We start from the raw sequence: 17,823 nt of genomic DNA, 5'->3' as shown, positions 1-17,823 counted from the left end.
ATGTTCCCAATGAAGAAGGAAAATCCCTCCCTCAATCTTTTTGAGGTGGATCCAAAGTGTGTCCTTATCTTATTTTAATAAACTGTTTATTTTTATATAATGAATAATTATTATTATTTTAAACGGCTAATGGGACAATCCCCTATAAATTAACTCTAAAAAGTGATTCAGGAACATCTGGAGCAGATTTAATATCCCATAAATAACCTCTATAAACTGTTTATCAGATGCCCCTGTCTGTTTACGATTCACTTCTCTTTTGGCCCAGTATCATATTTGATTGGCACAAGACGGAGAGGCGTCCTCCTCTTCACAACAAGACCATAAGATTCATTCATGTCGATTTCTTCTTTGCTTGTCCCCTCAGGCAGCTCCCAGTCGAAGCAGAAGAGAAGGTTGGCCAATGCAAGCTCCGCGTTCAATATCCCGAAGTACATCCCCGGGCATCCCCGTCGACCTGCTCCGAATGGGACAAGCTCGAAATCCTGCCCTTTGTAATCGATACAACTGTTCTCGAATCTCTCCGGCATGAACTCTTCTGGGTTCTGCCACGATTCTGGGTCCTGTCCGATGGCGAAGGCGTTCACAATGACTATTGTCTCCGGTGATATATCGTAGCCAGCGATCTTACAGTAGTCCATGGTTTCTCGATGGAGGAGAAGAGGGGCGGGAGCGTGCAGTCTCAGGGTCTCCTTGATCACTGCGTTGAGGAATTCGAGCTTGTGAAGATCGGTTTCTTCTACCTGTTGTTTCCCTTGAACGACTGTTCGAACTTCTCTCTGGGCTTTTTTAATTGCAGTTGGATTCCTCATGAGCTCCGTCATCGCCCAATCCACAGTCGATGAGCTGGAATCTGTTCCGCCGATCAAAACATTCTAGCCAGAGAAAGAGGAAAGACAAAGAGTACTTACAGACCCAGATAGGAAACAGAAAAAGATGATGAGCATTAAAGAATAGCCGAAGAGCTCGAAGTCTCACCATGAGTGTTCCTTTAATGTAGTCTCTACCAAGATTCTGTTCTCGCTGCAGTCTGAGCAAGACATCGACCAAGTCTTCTTGCTCAGGGGTTGGCCTTTTCGGATCGAGGTGCTCTTCAAAGATCTTTTCGTAGAAAGAATCAAGCTCGGCGAAATTCTTCTGGAGACGACCATGGAGTCCAGTGAGCACATCAACCCAAGCCAGTTGTGGTAAGTAATCCGTGAAGAAGAAAGCAGTCAACAGAATCCGTTTTTCGTTAAGAGCATCATGCAGTTTAATCCTCTGCTGCTCGTCTCCTCCCTGATAACTCTTCCCAAAGGCAGCTCTGAGAACTATGTTGTTGGCAAATGTCAGTAATAACTCGCTCAAATCGACAGTCTTTTGGGGTGAAGAGCCGGACCTGGCAATTTTATGGATCATTTCTGCAATCTCTTCGTTCCTGATGGAACTGAAGGACTGCACCCTTTTAACACTGAACAGTTCTAAAATGGCGATCTTACGCATCTCCCTCCATTGAGGACCGTAGGGTGCAAAGGCCACATCTCGGTTGTTATAAGAGAGCTTCGTCTGGGAAACGAAAGAGGGTCTGCTGCAGAATTGGAGATCATGTGACTGCATCACCTCCCTTGCCATCTCTGCAGACGAAGCAACAACGACAGAACGTCGACCGAGTTTCAGGAACATGAGGGAGCCGTATTGCTGGGAAAGTGACCAGAGAGACCGATGGGTCACCTCCCTGAGCTGGTGCAGATTGCCAATGATGGGGAGCCGGAATGGACCTGGTGGGAGTCTACACAGAGAACTCCCTCTACTGTTTCTCTTGAGGAGGAGAAAAGCAGGAAAAAGCAGCAGCACCAGGAGGAAGAGGAAAAAGACAGAGACAACCATTGTACTTGCCTTCAATGATCCAAGTGATCACCTGGGTTAAGAAGATTGCCTTATATATAAGCTCTGTGACAGAAGCAGGCAGTAACAGCTCTGGTTGTTCTTCGCTTTTGATTCTGGTCTTCCAGGGCCGCGGGGCGATTTCCAGAACCTGATATCAAAATGTGACCATAAATAGAAGATAAGGAGATTTGAAGATAAGAAGATTGTAATTTGAATTTATACGAGATACATTCCCTTATATACATGTATTCTGATTTATATCATTTAATCGGAAAACAGAAAAATCATTATTGTATTAGAGTGACCTGATTTTCGCTGATCCTGAAATCGGCGCTTCCAGCTCCGGCGACGATATCGTCGAAATTTATAACCTCTCCGTAAACAGAATACCTCTTGACCATCCGTCCGTCTGCAACGTTCGCTGAGATACGCAACCGGAACCTTCTGTCCGCAGTCCCCAACTCAACGTTCGCCGAGACATCTTTGCGCCGTTCATCTAGAGACAGGACCGGAGTTCCATTTCTTCTCCGACAAAGGTGTCCGATTCGCTGTCGCTTCCAGCTCCGGCGACGACACCATCGAAATTTAGAACCTCTCCGCCAGGGTTCCGGCTTCGTTTCTGGCCTCCCGGCCTTCTCTCGCCGCCGAACACCCTCTCTTCAACAACGAGAGGTTCATCAGAAGAGGCCGGAAATCCGGATTTTTTGGCGCACACCCCGAGGTCACTGTAGAACATAATTGTTCTGGCGTTTGGCGCATCCGTCGAAGTCTCACGCACACGCCGAGCCCTCCAAAAATTAATATTTTTTGGCGTTTAGCATACAGGAATCTCGCTGGAAATCCAGACTAGCGACACTAAGTTCACTCGGATACCGATCCATTATACCACTTAATATCGTTACCTTTCAATAAGGATATTGCAAACATAGACATTCGTTTTTGCAAATCCTAATCACTATTCACTTAAGCTTGGGTTGGTTCTCCTACCATTACTCCTCAATGAGGAAAATTATAACACTAGACAGAGATGTCGATGATGCATTACAATAGTAGATTCGTTGTGACAACCTTGTCAAAACCTAGTTATTGAGTTCGATCTCTAAGGATATTGTAATGAACGTGTTCTATTGTGATGAATCACAAACAATTTGGAAAGAACTATGCGAACATTTTTCTTAGGTAAACAACATTCAATTATTTCATATTAAGAATGAGATACATATTACGTATAATATAATATGTTTGTTAGCTCCTATTTCACCAAATTCAAAAGATTGTGGGATGAGAGAGATGCTCTTTTATCCTATCTCACACTGTAGTTGTGGAACTATGAAAGATGAATTATTCTATTGAGAAACATAGAAAACCATCAAGTTTCTCATGGGATTAAGTGAATCCTTTACTACAGTACATAGACAGATATTGACAATGAACCCTTTGCCCAATATTGGCACTGTTTATTCCATCGTGCTCAGGCATGAACGACAGAAAAATGTATCCGATAAAAGGAACATAGTTCAACCTGAGGCAACAACTTTTGCCATCATGAATTCATGCAAGAAAGGTGGTACTTACATTTGTGCAAAATGTAATAATGATGGTCGCAACGTTGCAAATTATCGGGCATATTTGAAATGCACTTATTGCGGATGGAAGGGTCACACAGTTGATTTTTGTCGAAAACTCAAGAATGCAGAATCAACTAAGCACACAGAAAAGAAGAACATCTCCAACTCCTTCCCTTTTACTCAGGAGCAATGCCAACAAATCTTGCAAATGTTCAGTAATAACAAGTCTTCCATGGCAAATCATGTGGGTAACTCCTCACAACCCATGACAAATTTTTAGGTAAAACCCTTTACTTCTCCTCTCAAAATAAGCAAGCCACATGAATCCTCGATAGTGAAGCAACTGATCTTATTGTTTGTTGTCCTGAATTGCTTATATCTTAGAGAGTTGTTACAAACAAAACAGTGGCATTACCATATGGTTCTCATGCCAATGTTACACATGTTCAAGTAATTTTCTCTTCTAGTTTGTTTATTCATAATGTTTTATGTGTCCCAATTTTTCAATTAAACCTCAATTTTATAAGCAAACTTGTTTATCATTCTCTTTGCATCACAATGTTCCTTACCCATTTTTGTGTCATATAGGACATACACTAGGGGAATATGATTTGGACGGGAATTGAATGGAATGATCTCTACTACCTTGATCACCCACACAAATCATCTTAATATTCCGTAGATTCTCCATCTGGCATTTGGCATCAAAGTCTCAGGCATCCTTCAAATAAAAACTCATATTGTTCAAACGCATTTCCTTTTTTTAATAAAAACTCATGTAGTTCAAACGATTGTATAGTTTGCCCCTGAGCTCAACAAACTAAGATTGCCATTTTCTTTTAGTAAAATCCCTAACAAATCATCTTTTGAAATGTTGCATGTTGATATATGAGAGGTTACTAAATTGCATCTATTTCTAGGGCCCAATATTTCATCACCATAGTTGATGACTTTACTAGATATACATGGATTTATTTGATGCGCCACAAATCTGAAACTCAAACTCACCTAATTAATTCCATTAGTATGGTAGAAACCCAATTTTCTTCTTAGGTGAAAGTTGTGCGTAATGATAATGACTCTGAATTTACTCTTGCGGCCTACTACTTGTCCAAAGGTATTGTCCACCAAACAACTTTTGTTTATACCTCATAACAAAACGGGGTAGCAGAATGCAAACAACAACACCTGCTAAACGTGACTCGAGACTTGTTTTTTCAAGCTCATCTTCTTAAAAGATTTTGGGGGGATGCCATTTTAACTACTGCTCATCTCATAAATAGGAAACCTACCTTAGTATTACAAGGTAAAACACCTTATGAGTAATTATTTAATATTATACCCAATTACTCATATTTAAGAGTATTTGGATGTTTATGTTTTGCCTCCACTCATGCCCACAAGCCATCCTAATTTGATATGCGTGCAATCCGTTGTATTTTTCTTGGGTACCCTTATAGAAAAAAAAATATAGAGTATATGATCTTGAACTACATAGAGTGTTTATCTCCCAAGAAGTTACTTTATTTGAAAAATAGTTCCCTCTTAAATACATTTTCGCTTCAAATAAGAGTCTCATGATTCCTCCTCCCATAACATCTACTTTTTATGATGACCCTATATCGGACACCCCTACTCAATCAGAAAGTCATGAAATTGTAAATGTTGATAATGCTTTTTCCCCTCACAAACTTTCTCCCACTCCCATGCCATCCCCTGCAAATCACTTATCTACCAGACCAATTAAGTGACTAAGCTTCCTTCAAAATTTTCATGTGGAAGCGACCCTATCGTCATAGCCTAAACAATCATCTGCGTCCAATATGGTCACAACATCAGGTACACCTTATGAACTCTCTCAAGTTCTTTCTTATGCCTAGTTATCCACCTCTCATAAAGCTTTTACCAATTCATTAACCATTACCAAAGAGGCAAATAGTTTCTTATAGGCCATGAGAGATCCTAAATGGCATCAAACCATGCATGATAAAATTAAAGCACTACAAGCTAACTACAGATGGACACTCATCTCTCTTCCAACTGGTAAGAAACCCATGGGATGTAAATGGGTATACAAAGTGAAGCTCAAATCTGATGGCACCATCGAGAGTTCCAAAACCCACTTAGTCGCCAAAGGATACAACCAGGTTAAAGGACTCGATTCTTAAGAGACATTTGCCCCAATTACCAAGTTGGTTACTGTACGTGTTCTACTGAGTGTTTTTGCTATTCAAGGATGACATCTGCACTAACTCGACGTCAACAATGTGTTATTACATGGTGATTTTGATGAAGATATTTACATGTCCCTACCTCTAGGTTTTGGACGAGGGGAAGACTCAAGTGTGCAAACTTAACAAGTTATTATACGACTTGAAACAAGCTTCTAGACAATGGTTTTTGAACTTTTCCACAACCCTAAAGACTGTTGGGTTTTATCAGCCAAAGGCAGATTATTCATTATTTGTTCAATCCCTCAGGGGAAGTTTTGTAGCAATACTTGTGTATGTTGATGACATGGTTTTGGCAAGTACCAATCTGCAACGAATTGAAGATGTGAAATAATTATTATCCAAGCAGTTTAAACTTGATCTTGGTTAGCTCAAATACTTCTTGGACATAGAAGTAGCAAGGTCTTCAAAGGGGATTTCCCTCTCCCAAAGGAACTTTACCTTGGAGATATTAGAAAATGCTAGATTTCTAAAAGAGACACCTACAAGGTTCCCAATGGAGCAAAACTTGGTTCTTACACAATTTGATGGAGAAATCTTACATGATCCTTCATCATATAGGCGTCATATTGGAAGATTGATCTACTTGACAATTACTAGACCAAATCTAGTCTACGTCGTCCATGTTCTAATCCAATTTATGAAAAAATCACGTATACCACACTTTGACGCAGCACATAGAGTCCAAAGAGTATTCTATTATCTTCCACAAGTACACTCCAATTAAATGTATTTTGTGACGTAGATTGGGCTCGCTGCAGGGACATAATATGGGAAGATTGATCGACTTGACAATTACTAGACCAGATTTACTCTACGCATTCCATGTTCTAACCCAATTTATGAAAAAATCACATCTACCACACCTTGAAGCAGCACATTCCACAGGGTATTCTATTATCTTCCACAAGTATACTCCAATTAAATGTATTTTGTGACGCAGATTGGGTTCGCTACAGGGACACAAGAAAGTCAGTAACATGGTATTGTATATTTCTTGGACAATCACCTATTTCTTGGAAAACAAAGAAGCAAATAACGATGGCTAGATCAACTGCCGAGGCAGAGTATCATTTTATGGCTACTACATGTCGCGAAATTACTTGGTTAAAGAATGTTTTGAAGGGCTTGGAAAATGTTGAATTTATGGAAAAGAGAAATACATCATTGATTTCAAATAATCAGAGTACATGAACTTCTATTTATAATAGAGGAAAGTAGTAGAGTCCAACTACAATTAAACTACCTTTGTTCTAATTACACCGAAACTCTAACACTTAAAGATAAGTCATAGAATAATTAAATAACCCAATATAAATAGAAGAATGACATGACTAAAACACCTTTAAATTAAAATTCCTCTATGAGACTTACTTCCATAATAATTGTGGTTCTATTAAACTTCTTATGCCACCTCACGTGAACATGGTGGGTCCCATATCTTATGGGCTAGGGCCCATCTTCCAACACTCTTGGATATGTGGGTCTTACTTGGTCTTATAGGTTTGGGCCAATCTTCCAACACACTTAGATATGTGGGCCTTCCTTGGTCGTGTGGGCTCGGGCCCATCTTTCAACACTCCCCCTCAAGCTAGGGGTGAGAGAACATCATGAACTCCCAACTTGCTGCAAATGATGTATAAAATCTTCTCGTATAAAATGGCAAACCTCCATATCTTTCAACACTCCCCCTCACACTGGTGCTCTCTTCCATGAGGTTGAGCTGGCATAAGATAAGTGAGAGTAAAATCACTCCAAGCCGTATGACATCTCTCCATACTCTAATCATAACCCATGCTAGATGTATGACATACTCCTATCATTCTCAGGTAGTGACACTCCTATCTTTTGCATGTAGTTGGGTCTATACGTAGTGCTTAGAAGTGTAATAAAAACTCCTCCATCACCGTGTCCCTCCATAGGACAATGACTCTTAAGTGGTAAGAGTAATAAATGCCAATTAAGGGGGATAACATATATGTAGTAATAAGCTCTTCCATCATGGTGTCCTAACCCGGGTACCAACTCTCACAGGTAGAAATGGGTGATAAATGTCTGTCATTTACAAGACGGCGATAAAAGATGTGATAAGTGGGTAATGCTTGTCATTCACAAGATGGCGATAAAAGACATGATAAGTGGGTAATGCTTGTCATTCACAAGACAACGATAAAAGATCCACGAGTATGTATATATAAGTCTCAATGGACTTAAAACACCCAACCATGATGGACTTAAACTCACAACTGAAGCAACACGGAAGAGTTTGGCCCAAAGAAGTATGTGATAGTCAAATAAGGTTGTCATATAACCAAGAAGATAGGATGCTGAAGTCACCACTTTTTCAATAATAATGTCTCATCCAAAGATATACAATAGCTGCAGCTGAAATAGACCTCAAAATAGTAATCCAATCAGAAAAATAGAATCGAGTCAAGCCGAGTCAGATATCACCAATAATTACTACAATTATTATTGCGAGTTAGGATTCTTGGTCTTCAATTTTCTTTGTTGCAAAAATTTCTTCTTAGATGCAAAATCTTCATATTTTGTTCTCCCCCCTTTCTTGAATTTTTTGGTCACATAAAACTTACCACAACATATAGAATAAAATACCTCTTTTTTGTACTTCTTGTACTTCTCCCCCTCAAGCTGGTAGGTAATAGCAATGTTCCCAGCTTCAACCAAATAATATAGATGTAGTAACCAAAAAAGGGGTAAGTGAGATATTTTCCTGATGTAGTTGATCAATAACAACAACTCAAAAAGTGATGTAAAACAATTAGCTTAAATTCGGATTTTTCAATGCAATAGGATACTACTATGACCTTTGATTCTTCCAATGCAAATATATCCTTAAATATAGATCATATTGACATGAAATTTTCTCCTTCTAAAACTAGACTTAAATACCTTCCATCCAAGTATAAATTTTCTTCATAAAATATACTTCTATTGAGATATATAATTTGATAGATTATAGTCTCTGCCAAACTAAGTACTATTTCCCTTTTTTTCGACATAACCATTGACTTTTCCAATATCAATATCTCCATATAAAAAACTTAGATCGAGAATTGGTTGAATAGGTAAGAAAATAGACGTACAGATATTTCTTTTGATATATAATTCTCAGTATAAAGTCACGTTCTTGATACAATAAAATAACTCAGATGTTAAAGTTTTCTGCTGCTGCACGAACCTCTTTTACAATCTGACCTTTGATGCTTCAAATATCTATTTATCTTTGTAGATAACTCCGATTGCAAAAAATCATTTTTCCTTGGAAAGTAAGCTCAAATATATTTCCGTCAATATATAATATGTAATATGAAAAGCTCAGTATAGAAATGTTTTTCCAACATTTCCTAGAAAAGGCACTAACATGTCCTTAAGAGTCCTAGTCTGATTTAATTTGATGCTTTTCTCTCTCCTTCTCCTAAAAAATCCGTGTTCTCCTCTCTTTCTCTCTCTCTCTCTCTCTCTCTCTCCTTTGTCTTTTCATTCATCCCTTAACTTCAATTCTTTCTTTTCTTCTTTTCTCCTCTTAACCCAAAGGCTCTTCTCCTCCTTCCCACTTCTTCCCTTAATCTTCCTCTTTTTACTCCCTCTTCTTCTTTACAATTATCCTTACCTTTTTTTTTTCAGCAGCCTTACCTCCAAAATTCACTTCTTCCCTACACTTAATTAAAGAAGATAGACCCTTCCCTACCAATATATTGGTAATAAATCTACATGTCTTGGATTTTAGAGGTATTGAGACTCGAAACCATATATTTAAGCCAGGAGTGTCTCTTATAAAACCCTAGACAAAGATGATATGATATGATACACTATGCATATCGAATTTTAAGATAGTGAAGAGAGTAAGATAAATATTTTTTTTGTCAATGGCATAAATAAAATCGATTAGTAAAATGGCATCATTTTGGTGTCTGGCTTCAAGTAAGAATATCTGTAATAGTTTAAAATACAAATCACAGAGATCAAAAAGGAGGAAAAAAAATTGAAGGAAGACTTAGTTGCAGCAAAAAAATGGGAAATTGGGATTATAATGATACATCAAACTCGGGAAGTCAGCTGGCCATATATCTATCAGACTTATGATGCCTTATAAGACAGATTTATTAGTAGCCACACCAACGCATTAAGGAGTCCCCTGTTGGAGTTTTCCAGAAAAAAAAAAGATAAAAAGTTTGTTCAATTTTCTATTCTTCCCCTTATATGAACATATGAACCACTTCATGAACTTATAAATCTACATCTTTTTAACAACCATGATGTATTCATGTTCCCCAAAGGGACAACAAAGGTCCTTCAAAGCTCTGCCTTGCAACATTGGGATTTCTATGTGTAACTGTTAGTTTCTTGCAGAAGTGGAGATTCCATGGCCGTCTGATAACAATGGCTTGAAGCCAATCTACACATCAAATTGGGTAGAGTCTAACATCACAATTACTCTTAAAAAATTTAAGAAAAAACAAAACTGAAAGCTCAGGATATTCACATGAAAATGAAAATTCTGGTCTCTTCAGCCATTTCGAATTTTCCACCATTCCTTGAAACAAATCGAGACCGTCGTTTTTAGCTTTTTGTTTTTACTCAAGAGCATCCTCTTAGTTCCACAGATACACCAGGAAGATGAAACTTCAGATGTATATGCACGGTGCTCATCGTCAGAACGAGGGAAAAGTATCACGAAGCAGCTTCAACTACAAAGAACAAAGGAATCGAATGACACAATGAGATGGAAAAGCTTTTGCACAGAGGAGAATAATATCCTGCAGACAAGAATTACATCAGGTTTCTTTGACCAGTAACAGTTCAGTTAGGAGCAATCACATGAATATTGAAGCAATAACAATAAAATTTAAAAGGAAAACAACAATCAATTACTTGTGTTTATTGACATAGGGAAGAAATGAGGAAATGCTTGAAGAAGGCTGCCAAAGCGATGCAAGCAGTAAACTATAGTACAGAATGAAGTAGAACTGAAATAGGTGAACCTAATATAATCAGGATAAGACTAATATAATTGTGGTGATGAGAATTCATGTTTCTACTTCCCGTGTAATGCAAGAAAGTGAGAGAGAGCAAAGAAACATCTCTAAGCCTGCAAAACCAGCCCAACTTTAGATGAAGCTTTCGAGCTTGAGCTGATTTGTTCCCAAAAAATAGCTCTTTTGCATGATTGTTTCATATGATAAGTGAAGTTGGAAAGGAGCATTCCCATCTGTTCTTTCACTTTTGATTGAGAAAAGATGATGTATTGAAGACAAGATGAATCCTTGAAACGTGAGAAGTTGGATTTCTGAAGGGCGGATCTTGTTTCTATTAAACACTTAAGAGATTTCCGTCTTTTGTGCCCTATATCCATTTTGTAAGTGAGTGAACAAGGATGGCTCCCACTTTGACCTGTTGCACAGTATTTCCATCACTTGTGTCAATTGAAACTGGCCTACAAGCTCTCAGAACAACTATACCCATAGCATTCAACATATAAACTAATCAAAGCTTTTTCTTAAAGAGTATTATATAGGGTTGAAGTATGCTGAAACAGAAAAAGAGAGTACCTTTGTTGAGCCTTCCGATTGGTTCACTGAATGGAGACCCCAAACCCATTTACCCAAATTGAATCTATCCTACCAGAGTATTGTCCTAGTGGCAACAAAATTTTCTGTTTCAGCAAGTCTGCCTCCTATATGTAAAAATATACTCCAAACAGTAATAAGGAACCGACTGGAATGAAAAATGATTATATCATCACCATCAGCACCAATGAACTTGGTGGGAGGGGGGAGAGTCTTAGGAATGTTATTTGCTTGATCAACTCAGACACTATAGAGTCCACTCCTATCCTTGGTTGCTTTTCAGGTACCAAAGATTCAAGCCGCTTACATTACTTTCAGACTATCCGGGTGGATATTTTGTAATACAAACACTGGGAGAAATTCTATCTGCTAATCACTGGAAGATGATAAGCAAGACGTGACCTTTCCTTTCCAAAAACTAATGAGAGCTTACATTACCGTATGGTGGTCGCTGCCTACTCTGTCCACTTGAAGCGCATCCATTACCCAAAATGATATAGCAAATGCTTAGACTTTACATAAAAGACCAAGATCAACTTATGCCGGTGAAGGAAAACTCTCTTAATAAAGTTTTTGACGAATCTTGTAATCTGTTCAGGTACACCAAAGTGAAAATGAGAAGGAAAGCAGACAACTGAACATCACCCAAAATGTCATACCTGAGAGATGACTTCACTAGATGTTGGGAAGAACACAGTTATGGTCAAGGATGAATATGCACTCAATAACTTTAGCTTTAGTAAAATATTTGAAGAAACATGGAATATCCAAAAAGAAGGAAATGAATGGAAGAACTCAGGCCATAACCTACAAAGAACTATCACTACTAATTAACTTAGGGGTCATTTGGAATCCGCTTTTCATCTTTCACCAGCACTTCGAACGCAAGAAGAAACATTTTCAATGGATTTTTGTCATCGATCCCATTTATTTGTTTACAGAAAGAACAACATTCAATTCAAACATGGAATCAGACAATGAGCTTCGTTTCCCTGTTAGTTTTGTCTTACGCTTCGTAAAGATTAACTAGGAAATAGAATCCAGTCAATCTCTCTTCTGCTTGCTGGCTCTTGAGTTAAGATAATAGTATTAGTCTCAGATTAGAAATGAATCTGCGGAAGAAATATTTACCAGAAGAAAAACTGACAAAGCTTTTCGATTTCAACAATAAAGTAAAATTGCCCACAAAACAGAAATGAATTGGAAGCACCTGAAAATTGGATTGAACCCATCATAGTCATACAACTTGAGATCCCACAATAAGAGCAGCAACAGCACCGCTAATCAGTCCGATCAAGAAATTCCTTGTACTATTCTCCCTCAGCAGCGGAGCTGGGTCTGGCAATGGTGGCGCCGTTGGAGTAGGTGGAACGAACTCAGGCGTCAATCGTCCTCCGCCCACAGGTACTCCGATAACGCAATTCCACGCAATGCGAGTCGATATAGTCAGCCACCCTCGAGGCCTAGCCGAGCGGGATTTCTGGAGTTGAACCGTGAAAATCTCACCATCATTTTGTACGGCGCTGAGAGGCAGGGAAGCAGACCCCACTATACTGTTCGAGGAACAGAGGACCTCGACAGTTATTCGGGAACTGGGGTCTCGAAGAGTTGGTTCAGACAAAGGGAACAAGAGGGTCTGATTCCAGATGGGGTTTCGGCCTGAAATGTGCAGGGTTTTGGTGGACTTCCGGTGGCGGGGATCAACCCAAGCCACGGCAGCGGTCTTGGTCTTGCCCAGGAAGTTGAAGTCTTTGAGGGCTTGAGCTGAGAGGACTGTTAGGTGGAGAACGGCGGTTCCGTCGCCCATGTTGTCCGCCATTGTTGGATTTCTGGTAACCAGAGGACAAATTCAGGACCCGATACGTTACGATCCCCAAACCTTGAGTTTAAAATGAAAGTGAATTACGTTTTGGTATTAGTGTGATCAATGGCAAGTACAGTGAAAATTACATTCTTGTCTTAGTGCGCACAATGTAAAAACTGTAGTGGAAACAAAAGAACGAGCTTATTCATGAAATATTCCTAACTTTAGAAGATAGTTGTATTTAATTTTTAATTAACAAAATAAGCTAAATAATTTCAATTTTTAAAATAAATATTAATTTAATTAAATATGACAAATAATATACTTAAACAAACATAATTAAAATAATAAATAGGTGTTTTATTAATAAAATAATATAGATTTTAATTATAAATATAAAATGCTTAAACAAAAATGTTTACTTTTATAATATCTAGATACTTATCAAATTCTTATTTTTACAATATCTTAATTACCATTCATAAGTTATTAATTTAATATAGTACTAATAGTAACAAATAAATAAATAAATAAATAGAGTATTTTATTAATAAAATAAGATAGATTTTAGTGTAATATAAATTAATAAAATAATTTAAAAAAATAAAATTATTCATGGTTCGATTTTGAGAGAGTGGGCAGCGAGAGAGGGTGAGGCTAAGCAACAACTAGAGGTTAAACGAGAGGGAGGGGAGCAAAGGTGAGGTCGAGGGTAAGATTGAGTAGTGGCCAGAGGTCGGGCAAGAGAGAGAGAGAGAGAGAGGAGAGTAGTGGCCAGGTCGAGGGCAAGACTGAGTAGTGGCGAGAGGTCGAGCGAGAGAGAGAGAGGGAGGAGAATAGCGGCCAGGTCGAGCAGCAAATGTGTTTGTAGATTCTTACATTTGAATCCAATTCAAGTGTTTTAAGTGTTGATGATCATTCATCAATTTAGTTTGTTCTATTTAAAAAAAAAGTTTATGTTTCTTATTTGCTAATCATGTTCCCAACTCTCCCAAGCAAATTTTAAGAATCTTGACTTACTAGAAGAAGAGGGAATTTGGTACAAAGAAGAAAACCCAATTTAAGGCAAGTGTACAATCCAAATTATGTCTGTATTAAGCTTACTTAAAAGAATCAGTTGATTCAGCTACAAGCATATTCTCAAATAAAACCATCTTAAAAGCAAATTATTTTAATCGAGACATCTGTAAATTAGCTATCCTATCAATGAACAGTAAACTTGACAGGGACGAGATGCAGAGGATTCTTTCTCTGCACCACTGAGATATAGAGTTCCTCCATGCTCAACTCCTCCATCCCACCAGGCAACTCCCAGTCAAAGCTGTACAGAAGGTTTGCCAGAGCAAGCTCCACAGTCATTACGCCGAAAATCACCCCTGGGCACCCTCTGCGACCTGCACCGAAAGGTAAAAACTGGAAATCTTGCCCCGTGTAATCGATATCCACGTTCTTGAATCTTTCCGGCTGGAATTCGTCTGGGTTCTCCCAGGAGTCGGGATCCAAAGCGACTGCTAATGCGTTGATGATCACTCTGGTTTTTGGGAAGATGTCGTAGCCATTAATTCGACAGTGCTGCTTGTTTTCTCGAGGGATCAGATATGGCGTTGGTGGGTGTAGTCTCAGCGTCTCCTTCACTACGAAACGAAGGTATTGAAGGTGGGTGAGATGGGTTTCTTCTACCTTCCCTTCGTTTCCAACGACTCTGCGGATTTCCTCCTGCACCTTCTTCATGGTAGAAGGTTTTCTTATCAATTCTGCCATTGCCCATTCCACCACACTGGCACTTGAATCCGTCCCACCAATCAGAAGATCCTAGAAAAGATTGATGAATCTGAATTAAATCTCACTGACCATGAACCTGATTAAAGAGTTTATACGTTTTTGGGAAAAAGAACACAAGTTAATTTTACCATGAGAACTCCCTTGACATGATCCCTGGTCAGATCGAGTTCTTTCACGCTTCTCAGCAACACATCGATGAAATCCTCATGGTTCGGTTTGGTTCTCATGGGATCAAGGTGCTCGGTTATGACTTCTTCAAAGAAATAATCCATGTCAATAAAGTTCTTCCGCAACCGGCCTCGAAGTCCAGTGACGGAATCAATCCACCCCAGCCATGGCTGCACGTCCGAAAAAAAGAACGCACCCAGGAGCATCTGAGCCTCATGCAAAGCTCGGTAAAATCTTCTCTTCTCTTTTTCGTCTTGCCATCTGAATCTGTCGCCAAAAGCAGCTCTACACAACAAATCATTCGTGAAAGCCGTCATTATCGCAGTCAAATTCACGGCTTTTACCGAAGAAGAAGACCCAGATATGGAGCTGATCATTCTGCCAACCAATTCGTTCCACAAAAACTGGAACGATCGCACTTTGCTCGAGCCCAAAAGCTCATGGACGCAGACCTTCCGCAGTTCCCTCCAGTGGCGGCCATGGGATGTATAAGCAATGTCGCAATAATTGTAAGTGAGGGTCTTCTCTGGTGAATCATTAGACCTGTCGCAGAATTCAAGATCATGGGACTTCATCACCTCTCTGGCCATGCGGGCAGATGAAGCAACTACTGTGGGAAATCGACCGAGCTTGAGATACATCAGTGGCCCATATGTTCTTGATAGTAACAAGAGAGAGCGGTGAGGAAGATCCCCGAGCTGGTGAAGGTTTCCGATTACTGGAAGCTGGATGGGACCCGGTGGGTGTTTGCCTCTTTTGGTTCTGTTACTGAACATACAGAATCGAAGAAGAAGAAGAACACCAAGCAAGAGGAGAAAAGGCAGCAATGAAAATTGATTGAAGGAAGCCATTGATTGTCAACACATGCAGGCTCTTCTATTTTTTCTTCCTCTGATATGGGTATTTATAATGGAGGGAAAGATCACACTTCTCCAATATAAAATGCTCTTCTGATTATTTTTCATTATTTTTATGTTTATGTTTATCTCTATCACCTACTTTTCTGTATTCTATTATGAACCAAGATTATTTACTAACAAATCACGCTTAATGAATTAATAATCTCCACAAGCTATTTTGGGATGGATTTGATCCATCATTAAGGAATTTTCTATGATTAGAAAGATTCATCCCACTACCTAGCGCTTGTAATTTTTTTTTTTTCCTTGATTTCAGATTGGAGTAAACCTACTTTAGTTTTACACGACTCTTTGCAATCAAGACTGTTTTACGTGACTCATTGTACCAACCCGTTTATTATAGAGTTTGCGTAATTACTTTCTAATAGTGCCATTTATTATTGGGAATTTTGCTCTACTACCCCACTTTTTAAAAATAATAACACCAATAACCAATTTTTCAACTTAATATCACAAATACCCAACTTTGATCGGTCAACTACAAACGTGTATAGGTAAAGGTGACATGTAAACTTTGACCGCTTACGTGGTGCCACATCATCACCCGAAGAGTCTAATGACATGTCTCAGCTATGTCATCCTTGAATGCCACATCATCCTACCACGTCATTGAATAAAAGTTTTTAAAAATATGAAACTTTTAAAAATATTTTAAAGAAAGTTTAAATTATATATTTCAATATTTTAAAATATATAAATATTTTTAAGAGTTAAATTAGATTTTTAAACTCTAAAATAAAATTTTCAATAAAAAATATTTTAAATCGATAATAAAAAGGTGATAAATAGGAATCGACTTATCCTGTCCAAGTTCGAGATCCAGACGATGCTTATTTAAGTTAACAAGTCGAGCTCGATCGAACCATGGTTTAGTTCGAATGCTCGTGAGCCAGACTTAAAGAGGGCCTGGGACTTGGGGAAGCGGGAGCGGGAGGTCGACTCTTCGAGTTCGAGTCTCTTCGTCTTTCGTTCTCTCGAAATTAGGGGGAAAATAGAAACGACATTCGACAGGCGACTCTTTAGCGAAAATAGGGGGATTTCGTCTTCTTATTCCTCATTCTCCCTCCTCGATTCCTTACTTTCAGTCTCAGTCTCTGATTTTTTACTCTCAATCTTAGTATCCGATTTTCTCCTCTTCGATTTCTTCCTTTGAACTTTTTCCTCGTCGATAGAAATAACAAAACAGAGGTAAGTTGTTTTATTCATAATCTTTAGGTTTTTTTTTTTTTGTCGCCGACCTAACACTGATTTCATCAAAAGATAACCTAGAAAAAGAGAAAAAAAGTGTTATTCTATCCACAAATAACAATGCCATAACACGAGAGAATGGCGTCCATCAACTTTGATAACATGAAATGTTGAAATTTTGTTAGAGACTTCAAGTGAATTTTCCATTCTCATCTTTGTTATTAGGCATTTCTTCGCTGAAATGAGAAAAGAAGTGAATAAGAAGAATCAATTGAGTATTTTGCTTTCCCATCAAATTTTATTTTTTTATTATATTAAATTGAAGGTAATGAAATGAAATGTGTAAAAAAAATTAAAACAAAAAATTAATATTTTTTAAAATATCTTTTAATTACAAAATAACCTAAATCAATCATGAAAAGAAAATGGGAGAAAAAAAGTAAACTGACATGGAAGGCTTATTTGGCATTTGATGATGTGGCATCATACATGGAGGATGATGTGGTTCCCAATTATGTGGTGGGTATCATGTAATAAGACTCTTCAAGTGTTGATGTTGGCGTGATAAAGTGGTTTTATGTAAACGGTCAAAACTTAATTGTCACCTTTGACTATACACATGTGTAATTGACTCATCAAAATTAGGTATTTATGATATTAAGTTAAAAAATTAGTTATTCGTATTATTATTTAAAATAAATTAGA

The 17,823-nt window shown here is 38.3% G+C and overlaps 2 protein-coding genes and 1 long non-coding RNA gene across 6 annotated transcripts; all 3 read right to left on the bottom strand.

Annotated features, from left to right (window-relative positions):
- Positions 1 to 163: 163 nt before the first annotated feature.
- Positions 164 to 2,534, bottom strand: LOC137953888 (cytochrome P450 71A1-like). 2 transcript variants are annotated; one of them, XM_068801433.1, is made up of 3 exons: positions 2,172 to 2,534; positions 979 to 2,014; positions 164 to 875 (listed from the first exon to the last, which is right to left on the bottom strand). In XM_068801433.1, exons 2-3 carry the CDS (start codon positions 1,864 to 1,866, stop codon positions 249 to 251), a joined length of 1,515 nt encoding a protein of 504 aa, XP_068657534.1. In that variant the 5' UTR covers positions 1,867 to 2,014; positions 2,172 to 2,534; the 3' UTR covers positions 164 to 248. The 2 variants fall into 2 exon arrangements, with proteins under 2 accessions (XP_068657534.1, XP_068657542.1); XM_068801441.1 differs by lacking the exon at positions 2,172 to 2,534 and having other exon boundaries at positions 979 to 2,076.
- Positions 2,535 to 10,055: 7,521 nt separating this feature from the next.
- LOC137934650 (uncharacterized) lies at positions 10,056 to 13,123 on the bottom strand. 3 transcript variants are annotated; one of them, XR_011109244.1, is made up of 4 exons: positions 12,467 to 13,123; positions 11,690 to 11,846; positions 11,239 to 11,323; positions 10,056 to 11,080 (listed from the first exon to the last, which is right to left on the bottom strand). It is a non-coding gene; the product is annotated as an uncharacterized lncRNA (long non-coding RNA). The 3 variants fall into 3 exon arrangements; XR_011109216.1 differs by lacking the exon at positions 12,467 to 13,123 and having other exon boundaries at positions 11,690 to 12,451; XR_011109246.1 differs by lacking the exons at positions 11,239 to 11,323; positions 11,690 to 11,846 and having other exon boundaries at positions 10,056 to 10,446.
- A 1,129-nt stretch (positions 13,124 to 14,252) lies between these two features.
- Positions 14,253 to 15,373, bottom strand: LOC137933870 (cytochrome P450 71A1-like). The gene is made up of 2 exons (XM_068778360.1): positions 14,971 to 15,373; positions 14,253 to 14,872 (listed from the first exon to the last, which is right to left on the bottom strand). Exons 1-2 carry the CDS (start codon positions 15,325 to 15,327, stop codon positions 14,264 to 14,266), a joined length of 966 nt encoding a protein of 321 aa, XP_068634461.1. The 5' UTR covers positions 15,328 to 15,373; the 3' UTR covers positions 14,253 to 14,263.
- Between the last annotated feature and the right edge of the window lie 2,450 nt (positions 15,374 to 17,823).

Source organism: Aristolochia californica, unplaced genomic scaffold, assembly GCF_029961685.1.
Source record: "Aristolochia californica isolate CCGP_79_NKW_82.1479 unplaced genomic scaffold, dmAriCali1.0.hap1 SCAF_1, whole genome shotgun sequence".
NCBI lineage: Eukaryota > Viridiplantae > Streptophyta > Magnoliopsida > Piperales > Aristolochiaceae > Aristolochia > Aristolochia californica.
This window is presented reverse-complemented; position numbering and strand designations above follow the sequence as displayed.